This window comes from Protopterus annectens, chromosome 15.part0 (assembly GCF_019279795.1).
Source record: "Protopterus annectens isolate FY-2018-M chromosome 15.part0, PAN1.0, whole genome shotgun sequence".
Classification (NCBI taxonomy): Eukaryota; Metazoa; Chordata; order Ceratodontiformes; family Protopteridae; genus Protopterus; species Protopterus annectens.
In genome coordinates this window covers 256,339,892-256,351,948 of record NC_056749.1, presented here as the reverse complement: position 1 = coordinate 256,351,948, position 12,057 = coordinate 256,339,892, and the positions used below count along the sequence as shown (strand labels likewise).

The window sequence follows — 12,057 nt, the reverse complement described above, 5'->3', positions numbered from 1 at the left end:
TATCCATTTCCATCCCAACTAAATTCATGTGATGGAATTATGATTTATGAAAAGCAAGGAAACTCAACAGAAAATAGCAAAACTGACAATATCTGAAAGATGTCCAAATACTAAAGTGAGTTAGCATCTGGCCTCCAGCTTGGAAGATTAGATCAAGAAATACTGAAGTACATGTTGGTCAACCAGAAGAGAATACAGTATTTCCCTTGACAAGCAGTGCTACTGCACTACAGCCTGCACAACTGGCATCCTGTTGCTTTGTGTAATTCCAGTGTAATGGCAGTAGAAGTGGTGTTTCGGGCTAGTGACACCCTACCATACTGTGTCACAAAAGAAATACTGGACTGGCACATTATGGGTAATAAGACAGTGGTCACTCTTTGACCCAGGGGCACCTTGGTATGTTGCATCAAAAACCCTATTCCCCAACAAAGTCCACCAGTAAAAGGAAGCTATGAAAGTAGCCATTAAAAGTAGCAGATAAGCCAAATGTATTGAGTTTTAAACATTATACAATACATATCAATGAAGATACCAAATTGTCCTAAGTTTGGGCAGTCCATCAGTGACATTCCCAGCAACTGCCAGTTCATCTGCAAGAATGCTGGCCTCCTCGCCAGTGAATGATTGCTGCTGTGTCAGTATACACAATGCTCTCAGTTGGCATACTAGTCATCTGTGCAAGCCGTTTATGCATATCAAGTTAACATGTTGGCACCTTATGTGGAGGAGTAGCAAGCATAGCAGCATCCCTGGATCCCAACATATCCCAGACATGCTGTTGCAGCTTTCTCAGGTGTTTATATTTGTCAGTGCTGCATTGGAATTTGAAGTACAGTAATCTTTGAAGTTGGTATGTATAAGAGGTTTTTGGGTGCAAAGCCTGTCGTGTTTTAGCATGGAACAGAGTTAAATTGACTTTCAGTTTTGACTGTAGCTTACTGTTACATTTTACAGCTCTCTCTTTTGAGTGTTTAACTTAAATGCATTCTTCTTTTGTCTTGCAGCTGCTAAGCCCTGCTTTGTTAGGAAGTAAATGTATAAAATGCAGTGTGTTACAAATCCAGTAACACATATACCCAGACAGTGCACAAAACTTAAGACTTTGAGTCACTCTAATCTGTAACAAGGGAGCTATGCCTCCCCTAACCCATTATCTAAATACATCTCAGATGTAGCACAAATCAGGAGAAAAGGTAAAAGTATTAAAACAACTGACCTTCCCTTTCCTCTGATTAGCCTGAGCTTGGAGAGACCATTATAAATAAATGCTGATACTTCCACAGTTGACAGAAAGCAGTATTGAAACTGGTTACAGAATGCACTTGTGGCAACAGGAGTGAGCATGACAGACTGTAATTTTCCCACATATGCATATATGGATGGGTATTTCAAATCAAATGGCAGTGACAACACTTTTAACAGCTGACTACTCATGGTCCAAGGATTAACCACAGAGCATGTAAAATAAAACAAGTGTTTTTGTGATGGGTGGGGGCAAGTCCCTGGGGACTGCCGATCTCGCACATCTGTTAACCATCTGACTTTTGAGCATTTTACAAAAAAAAAAAAAACATATATTATTGCATCTTCTGTACATCAAGCGCTTCAGATGGAAGCTTTTTTATTGAAATGCTAATTTATCACAGGATGCTGAAATTTGCTTTGTGGTATTGCAGTACACTGGGAAGTGGGATTTTACCCTTTTCCCCGTTTTGCAATTTCAGACTTAGTATATATAATTGGAATGAGTTTTGACATTTGTGTATGTTCATATAGTAAAAGATAATCATGTACATATATAGATATATATTTATATAGATATATACATTTATGTGTGTGTGTGTGTGTATATATATATATATATATATATATATATATATATATATATGTGTGTGTGTATGTTTATATATATATATATATATATATATATATATATATACATATATATATATATACACATACATATATATGTGTGTGTGTAGTTTGTAAGAACAACGGGGTTTGGGTATTTGCCCTTAACACACTGTTGTGCAATCTCAGAGTTTGTATATGAATATATGGGGTGGGGTCCTGCCCCCATGCCAAAAAAAATGTTATCCTATTAGATCTTTTTAAGAATCAATGTAAAAGATGGATTTTTTCTGTATTATGCCCTTTCAGTAAATGATATACAGAGTAATATACGTATACACACACATATGTATATATAGATGGCTGGATTTAGAGAGTTATGGATGCATATATCTGTAGGACATGTTTGCACGCATACATACATGCATAACAAATATATATAGAGTGAGAGAGAGATGCATGTATCTGTATGTACATTTTACTGAGGGTGTCACAACCACACACACCTCTGTCTGGGTGATTTAGCTTCAAAGAACTGCCAAGGACCTGTTCCTGTGCCCTTTGTATATGAGATCTTTATTCCATCCGCATTAGTAGCTTCATTGGTGTGAGACTAGCATCGGCCTTTACAGGGAAGATAGCTAAATAAATGGCAAGATCAGTGTACTCAGCTGCAGAATAAATCCAATTCTTATGATTTAATCTTACAGTGACTTCTTGATAGTCTGTTATGATAAGTGTCTCACAAGGCTGTATGTATAATTTTAAAATGCCATACAAAAAAAAGTAAATAGTTATCAGACTCATTCAGCAAGTACTTAAAAAAAGCAAAGAAATTGCAGTGCGTTTGTTAGGTTTAGATAAATTAGTTAAAAAAACAGCAAAGACAGCATATCGTTCTGTTGCATTCTTTGCTTTTCTGTGTACCATAATCATTTATTTCAGGTTTATTTCATGCTTTCTCAGATGCTGCTAATCTAAGCAGTTTATAGAGCAATTTAAAGCAGAGTATATTCTTCGAAAAGCATGGTATTGTCTGAGTATGAAAAATTGTGGAATGTTTTTATTCAGCAGGTAGAAAAACATTTCTGCTTTCTTTCTTCTAGTCCATTATTTTATGAGTTTCTTTGGCATCGTCCATTGAGATCTGTTGATGGCTGCATTTGTTTGCATATGGATTTCTAAAAGCTGCAACATATATCCTTTTACTTGATATTACGAATGTTAAATTAAATGCCATTTGCAAGTTGCACACTGAACAGTGAACTCCCTCTTGTATTCACAGAAGACTGCATCTTTTTAGTAATACATTTATTTACCCACTTTTGTAGGTGGTAGCTTTCCTTCATTCAGTGCTGCATGGTGATAAACTAGAGTTTAGAACAGCTCTCGTTGTCTGCCCCCTGAATACCGTTTTGAATTGGTTGAATGAATTTGAAAAATGGCAAGAAGGACTGGAAGATGATGAAAAGCTAGAGGTAAGACTTAAATACATTTGTATGAATACATATTATTGTCATTAATCTAGTAATCATTACAGTTACCAAGTATCATCTTCACTAAGCGAGCTTGCATTCAGGAAAAAGCTTGCAGCCAAATAACCTAGAAATTTGATGGATGTTGTCCTTTACTGAAATTTGTGGGATATTTATGGGGGTTTCTTTTGAAACTAAGAAGGGATTGGCAATGTTTATAGGTCAGAAGAGGTTTGTTTTAAATATGTAGGTGCTTTTAAGTAATACATTTGGTACTTTTGCTGCTTTTAATGCACACTTCAGAGTTTATCATTTTTGTATGCATATTGGCCATCCTTTTTGTATATTCTAGAAGCAGAGTCTTGAAAGTCTAAGTAAACTTTGTCATTTAGAACTACACACTTAGTCTAAATGAAATTCCGTGCATCAGTTCAGTTCTTAACATTACAAAGGAAAGTGAAACAGCACATACAAGTAGAGGAGCAAACATTACTAACAAATACGGTACTACTCCCAATACACGCAAAAAAGAGCAGAGGCATTTACCAACACTCATATACGAAAAGAATACCCTCCCCTGAGTTAAATTAAGTACTCTAAAGTAAAACAAAACACACTACAGATGGAAATGCCCAAGTTATTTGTCTAATATTGCACTTGAGTGAGTTAAATAATACTGACTATGGATGTAATTAAATACATATTGCACTTACTTGGAATATATGTATGTATGTATTGCACAAATAAATAAATATTGACTTGTGTCCAAACCCCTGTAACTAGTGTCCGAGTTCAGAAGTCTAATCACTGCAGGGTAGAAACTGTTTCTGAAACTTGTAGTCCTGCAGCGGATGCTGCAATATCTCCTGCCAGATGCTTAAACAGTCTGTGCGCAGGATGCATTTTGTCCTGTATTATTTTGGTGACTTTTCGGATGTTTCTTGCAGAATAAAGATGTATTGATGAAGACTGGAATCTGTTACTGTCACTGCAACCCTCACCACTCTTTGTAGCGCCTTCCTTTCTGTAACTGTGCAGCTTCCAAACCACCCAGTGAAGTTGCAGGTGAGGATGCTCTCTTGCACCTCTATAGAAGGTGGAGAGAATATGAGGAGGAAGCTTAGCTTTTTTCAGCCTTCTTAAAAAATGGAGGTGTTGGTGTGCTTTCTTGAACAGCTGGCTAGTGTTTCCCAACCACAAAAGATCCTCTATGTGTGTACCCAAGAATTTCATACTCTTAACCCTCTCCACACTCTCACCATTGATCCTGAGCACTGGGTGGTTTGTTCTCCTTTTCCTGACCTGAAAAAATAGTCCTTTCATGTCCTGTGTGATGAATAGGTAGAAAATTTTGCACTCATTGACAACAGTTTATATGTGATTGTTAGCAGCAGTGTTTTTATGGTCCATACCACTGACCATCAAATATAATGCAAAGCAAGATTGTCTTTAAGACCATGCTGTTATTAAGCAGTAGTTTGGACAGCACCTGCCATACCCGAATAAGCACTGACCAGCTGCAGAGCAGAGTTAAAATAGTGGCTTGCCAAGATTTTACTCACCTTAATGCCAGACCATTGTCTTTTGGTGGTGGTGTACCTGTAGTAAATGAAAGAAGTTTGATATTATTATTATTATTATTATTATTATTATTAAATTAGTGTTGCAGCAGCCATATCTCCATGGGACATATCATGCCATGGATCAGACATCTTGCCATTTGGCAAAATTTTGGACTCCAGGCAACATCCACCACCCTTAGCATGAGCGTATGCTCTGGTATAAGAAAGACATACAAGCACATAAAAATCAGAACATTTTTGCCTTATGTACACTTAGGTAAATTTCTCTTCAGCTTATGGTGTGAGATTGAGCAGTCGTCTTCATCGTCAGTCTTAGGCAGATAGGTATCCTCATTGGGGAACATACCTTTTTCTGTGAAAATTCTATATAAAAACTGTTCATATCTGTCAGAAAGGGTAAATGTGCATGCGGTAGACAGATTCCCTACACGTTTGCCTGTTTTCCTTTGATTTTTGTTTAAGGGATCAACACAATTTGAGTTTCTATTAGATTTGCTTTTCATTAACTCCCCATACCATAAGGATTTGGCTAAATTCTCTGAAATGTTTTCATGAAAAGCAGCATCTTAGGGATTTATAGGTTCATAGGTGGGTACTAGGCTAATGGCCCTGGAGCCAACACAAGCCTAGGCCAAGAATGTTCCCAGTCGTCATGTTGCCAGACATTAGTTTCCTGTGCCCCATTGAGCAGAGCTGTTGAAGTAAACCCCGGGGTGAATTTCCTGTTTATCCATCCACTTGTCAAGATTTTATTTTGAAGGCTAGTGAAGTGCTCTGCTTGACATGAATGGGGAGCCTATTCCAGAGTTTGGGAAGTCTCTTGGTTAGGAACCTGTCCCTCCAGTAAGTTCCGTTTATTGTGGTGATGAGGTTGAGGTCTTTGGAGGGATTGCAAATATTTCAGATGAAGCAAGTGTGGTGTGGAGGGATTTAGACTTTTTCAGATGAGGCAAGTCTAGCAACACTGGGTCAGACATGGCTTTGTATGCCAAGCAGAGACCGCCTCTAAGTAGGTGATATGAGATGGAGTAAAACTGATGTTTTTTGAGCCTGTCTGTATAGGGCATGTGTTTGAGTCCTAGGATCCTCTTTGTGAGGAATTTTTGTGGCCTCTCCAGTTGTAGGTGTCTAGTGAGGTACATGCCAAATGGAGCTTTGTACTCTATAATGGGTCTAATGAGGGATGAGTGGAGAGGGAGTATGACTTTTTTCTTCCTGGATGAGAAACCTTTTGTAATGAGTGTGTGCCACATAGAAAGGCTTTCTAATTACAGTGGCAGCATGGTTGTCGAAGTAGAGGTTGCTGTGTCTCTCTATCCCTACATCTCTTATCACACCTTGGGAGTTGTGGGCTACCGTCGATGTGGTAGTTCATGGGCACCATGTTTTTCCTGAAGGGGATGATGAATCACTTTTTGGCACTGAGCTTAAGACCATGGTTCTGGCACCAGTCTGTGTCTGTGAGGCCTTTTTGTAGGATGTCTACATCAGCTTGAGAATCAATACTAGCTCCCAGTTTGCAGTCATCCTCGAATTTGGTTAACCAGAGTCCAGTGGTGTTGGCCTTAACTTCAAAGAAGTAGATACCAAACAGTAGAGGACCCAGGACAGATCCCTGTGGGACTCCACTTGTAACTGCCCGGTAGTCTGATTTTGGGGTCGGCTGCTTTCACTGTGTGGGTTATGCCCGTAAGCCAGTTGGCAACTCATCTTATGATGTAGGGGTTAATGCTTAAGTTGGTGAGTCTGCCAGTGATCCCTGAGTTGGGGGATGGTATTGAAGGCCTTGGCTAGATCGAGGTAGGCTATATCGACTACCTTGCCTTCATCAACCACTCTGTAAACAACAAGTTGCATTAACTTACATCTTTCGTCTGGGATACATGGAGGTAGGCTATATTGACTACCTTGCCTTCATCAACCACTCTGTAAACAACAAATTGCATTAACTTACATCTTTCGTCTGGGATACATGGAATTCACCAGAGTTAATGACAATGGATATATCTAATGATTTACATCATTAGACCATGGTGCATGACTCCTGTTCAACTAAACATCCCTCCCCAGCAGAATAAAAAGAAAGTTGTAAAACAGGCTTCCAACGAAACTCAAATTTCTCCTTCCTTTTTGTGTTTTTTGGCATGATGCCTTTTCTGAGGTGTTTTTCTAGCCCTCACATAGCCAGTCCAGCTCTTTTGGTCCTTTTGTCATAGCCCCTTCTGAGGCTTTGGATTTAAGCACATCCTGTCAGACCATAAGCCATGCTGTTGCTAAGAAGGAAGACTTTGGAATTCTTCCTGAGAGTGTAGAAAGCGTTCATGAAGTTTTGGGCGGTCATTGCTGGATTCCTAATCGAGGGTCTGTCCTTTAACATGCATCTGTTAGTATACCACATAACTGATCACAAACACCTTCTCATGAATAATTAATTGTAGATCTTGTATCTTATTTTTAAAAAAAAAAAACAACTTAGTAATAAAAACAAGCAGAAACAGATGTATGTTTCCATTGTCATTAACTCTGGTGAAGTCCATGTATCCCAGACGAAAGCTGTAAGTTAATGCAATTTGTTGTTGAATTAAAGGAGTGTGATACTATTCCACTGGGCATTCTGCGTTTTTAGCGGTTTGTGCTTGAACTGGTTCCAATAAAAGTACCTATTCCAACACTTAAAAATGCTAAACCTTCCAGACTTTGTTGCATTCTTGGCAGCCATAGATATGTCCTCCAGTTGTTCCCTTGTAAATTGCTTGTCCAGTCTCTCTCTCTTCCCAGTCTTTTTTAATCTCCTCTGATTGATTCTTATAGTTATTGTACACTATTATATGCCCTACTAATTATCCCTTTTTTTAACAGCAGCTTCTGTTCTAGATTCAGTTAAAAACACTTACCAGAGCAGGTCTTACACTTGGGCTTCCCCTATCCCTTTCCTTTTGCCTATACTCTGATATCAGTGCCTGGTAGGGAAGCCATTCTCGAGCCTGTAGTCCAAATGTCTTCTTGGCCTCACCCAATTTTATTACCGCTCCCTCTCTTATTTGCTGCCAGTTCCTTGGTTTCTTTGCCAGTTTTCAACAATAAATTCCAAGCCCTCTTGCCTGTTCTGTGTGCCCCAATTTGCAGTCATCCCTACTGGCAAAATCTCCTTTCTCCGTTTTTGTCTTGGCATAGTTTTTAGAATATTTTCTGCTACTTTATGAATGTAATATTCTGTATGACTGTTATTTTCCTTAATTATCTGCATCCAAAATCCTCTTCTCTGCTTATTTCTTGTTTTTCCCCCACTTCGTCATCAACCCTTTCCACTTTGAATTATAACTCTCTGCTTGTAATTTTATATCAGCCTTCAAATCAGGTAATCGAAACCACCTTGTTCTCTTGGAAGGCTCGGTTTGTCCCACTTAACCCTTTCCTTCTTCTCTTCCCAGATAAATTCCTTCAACTGTTTATTATTGTCCACAACTTCTCCTCTGGTTGATAAAACTATGCCTGACCTGTATATAAAACTAAAGGGACTAAAACGTTTTCACTGCTTGTTTCCTATTGTCCATATCCATAAACAGGGACTTCCAATTTCTCCATTTTTGTATTCTGTTTTTAGTTTCTTCCCACATATCCTTAGCTGCCGTAATAAAAGCCTTTTTAATCCATACGCCTAAATACTTGTTTCCCAATAAATATGGGTACTGCTGAACCAGTTCATGTGTGTGTACATAATTTGACTATTGCCTTTGTTTAATCTTCTTTGACGGTATATCCTGAAAAGACATAAAACAGACTCAAAATGTTCCAGAACAGTGAGAATGTCCTTTTTCTAGACTTATTAGGTACAAAATTTTGTCTGTAAATTAAGCCAACTTTTCTTGGCTGCCATACTAATTATATACTTGAATTTCTGAGGGTCTTATTTTCTTTGCCTGGTTCCTCTGTTCTGACACAGCTTATCAGAGAATACCCTCCCAATTTAAGTCTTGTTTGATCCCCCATGTATCCTCCTAATTATCCTTATTATTGTATCAGGGTATGCAAATTCTGCCATTGGTCCTACTTATAAATTCCCAGCTTACTATGTCAAATGCTTTGTCTGTATCAAGACCCACCAATATCATTAGTACTTGTTTACATTCTACTTCCCTTTGTCTCATCATTGTTCCATTAATGATGTCAGATATTTGCCTCCCCTCCACAAAACCACATTAATCCAGATCTGTCAGTTTTGGCAACACCTTTGCCATTCTTTTAGCTAGTATAGACATAAACACTCTAATCATAGTTTAAATTTCAAATGAGTGTATATGAAGCTGGGTCTGATGGGTCTTTACCGTCGGCCACTGCAGCTTTTTTTGAAGATGTTGGTGCTTCCCTTCCTTTTAAAATACTGATCTGAAGTAGTTACTTCATTTGTTCTGCAACCTGTGGGTATCGGATCCGACAGCTTCACTAGCTAAAAGATCCGAGCTCCTAGCTCCTCCCCCTACCCATAATCCCCTGCTGTCTACTGTATTACCTCAGATTGAGTTTTCCGTGGCTGAAGCAGCTACTTGTGAAGAGCTTCTTAGGCTTGGTGAGATCGTTACCTTTTTTCTCTTTGAGAAAATATCTTTAAATTAAATTTTTTATTTAGCGTGTGTTGTGGTAGTAATTCCCCTAGTAGAGTTAAAGTATTAGAACCTTTTTTCTGTAGTAGTTTTTTATTCGTAGTCATTAGCGTTGCGTGTTGTTCCTCTCCATTTATCAACGGCTTGCCAAATTTGTGCAGCCTTTAATCCCCGGGCAATTAGGGACAGGAAGAACAAGCTGATCCTGGCGGGCTTACTTCCCCAGGACTCTGCTTCTTCTTCCTCCCCCTTGAAGGCTCAGGCTGCTTCCGTAGCCCCGGTGCCTTTAGCTTCCCCCGCTCTGCCTGGGACTCAAACTCCCTCTGCTATGCAGGGTTCGGGGGACTCTAGTGCTTCTGTCTCTAAAGAAAAGAGACATAAGGAGAAAGACAAGCACAGGTCTCATAAAAGGCGGGCTGAGGCTCACCCCTCAGTCCCCCCATCGAAAGTTGTTAGCTCTCCCTCGAGGGTCTCTGGATCCTTCCCCTCTCGGCTCCGTTCTCCTCGGTTCTCGCCGGAGGAGTACCGGTCTCCTTCGAGGTCGACGAGGCGGCCCTCCTGGCCCGCCTCGACGACTTCCTCTAGATCGACCAGGAGCCTTAGCGATGCGGACATGGATCGGATGATGTGTCGATTCCTGCAGACCCAAATGCAGATGGGGGTGCTCATGCCCCCCCCCCCTTCAGGGGGGAGCGCAGTCCCTCTCTTTGCTCCGATCACTCCTTCTCCAACCCTCTTTAGGGTTTTGGAGTCATCGGATCCGGGCCCTTTAGGAGCCGGGGTTTCATCAGCGCCGATAGCTCTGGTATCTTCGCCTACCGTACCCTCGAGCATGTCGGATCCTAGCTCTCGAGGCCGAGCATCGGATCCATGGGGATTGGTGTGTCTCCGGCGCAGTGTTGGCCGGAGCACACTTCTCTCTCGGATCCGAACACTTCGGCTCCGACACCGATCCCTGCTTCGGAGCCGAGGAGATTACTTTCGGAGCCTGGGGAAAGTAGATGTCCTTCAAGGATGCATCTGCAGTCATCACATATGGGTTGTCCTGCCTCAGGCAGCCCTTCGGTCGGCCGGATTCCAAAGTCTGGGTCTGGCGTCGGCTGATGTCGCCCCTTCCCTGACGTCAGAGCGCCTGGGGTATAAAAGCGTCAGCCGACGCCATTTTCTCCAGTCTTTCTTGACGCGTGGTGCCCGAAGCAGAAGCAGTTCGCAAGTGCCGGTCAGCCAGCTCCTGTAAATTCGCTATCCGAAGACTTCAAAAGCTAAGTACCCCATTGGGGACTCTTTCTTGCCTCAGCCAATGTCAGATAAAGTTAATAATTGTTTAACTTGTGGGAAACAAATACCTCATAAGGATTTCCACTCTTACTGTCTTCCCTGCTTAGGCCCAGACCACGACGTCTCGGCCTGTTCAGCCTGCGCTTCCTTCAACCGACACACTGTTAGATGTCGGTCGGAGTTCGCAGAAGAGTTTTTTTGGGGCTAGTTTTTCATACAAAATGCCGTCGGAAACCCCAACATCACATTTAGTTAAGAAACGGAAAGACAAGGACCGACACACGCGGGCCGCGGTTTCGGCTGAAACCGCGGCTAGGCCTACCTCGAGTGTCTCGGTCTCGGCTTATACTGAGTCCTTGGAACTTCCGAACCCTGAAACAATACAACCGACAGCCTCGGCCCTGGAGGCTCCTACCGAGTCGGTTACAGAATTGCCTTCAGAAACTGGTGTATTGGAATCTTCCGACACCATACCTTTAGACAAAGCTACACCAGCACGTGGTGCAGCCAGGCCTCCTGCATCCATGTCCATTAAGGCCATCACCAGGGCTAAAGCTGCAAAACACACTAAAGCCATGCCTCCCAGGGTTATTCCTCAGGGACCCTCTTCTAGTTCACAGATTCTAACCTTAGCAGAGGACCTTATCTCTTTAATCAGGGGCTCTCAGCCCCATCCGGACAGGGGCTCCCAACCTCCTCTAGACAAAAGGCCCAGGGTGGATCCCCCTGATCCCCTTTCCTCAGAGGAGGCCTCTGATGGCTCGGATCACTCGGACTACCAGGAGGAGGCTTATCCGGCCTACGAGGATTCGGATGCAGAGGAATCTATCCCCTCAGCCTCCCCTCTTGAAGAGCTTTCCTTTGGGGAGACCCTTCACACTATGAGAGAGCATTTCAAATGGCAGGGCCAGGAATATTCTGATTCCAGGAAAAGACTAAGAACTTTTCTTCATTTACCTCAGCATAGACCTTTGGCTATTCCTCCTGTTTTAAATGTCATTGATGATGTGTATTCTGACTCTAGTATGACCCCTGACACTCTGCCTCCGGCCCCTGTTAAGCCCGATAGGTATTACAGGGTCCCGGACACACACAATTTTCTTTACAAGGCCCACTCTGCTGATCCTGAAACTATTTCACAGGGTCCTAAAGGGGTTGCAGCTGTTACTACTAAGAACCCACTCCCCTCTGTAAAGGAGTCCAGGGCATTAGAGAGATGGGGTAAAAAAGTGTATACTTCTGCCACTCTTGCTATGAGGGCATTAA

The 12,057-nt window shown here is 41.5% G+C and overlaps 1 protein-coding gene across 1 annotated transcript in view; it reads left to right on the top strand.

The window, feature by feature from the left end:
- ATRX (ATRX chromatin remodeler) overlaps window positions 1-12,057 on the top strand; it is a 3,779,564-nt gene that overhangs the window by 2,386,431 nt on the left and 1,381,076 nt on the right. Inside the window, exon 17 of the mRNA XM_044057254.1 lies at window positions 3,186-3,332. Within this exon, the coding sequence (XP_043913189.1) occupies window positions 3,186-3,332 (147 nt within the window). The remainder of the gene's footprint in view (window positions 1-3,185; window positions 3,333-12,057) is intronic.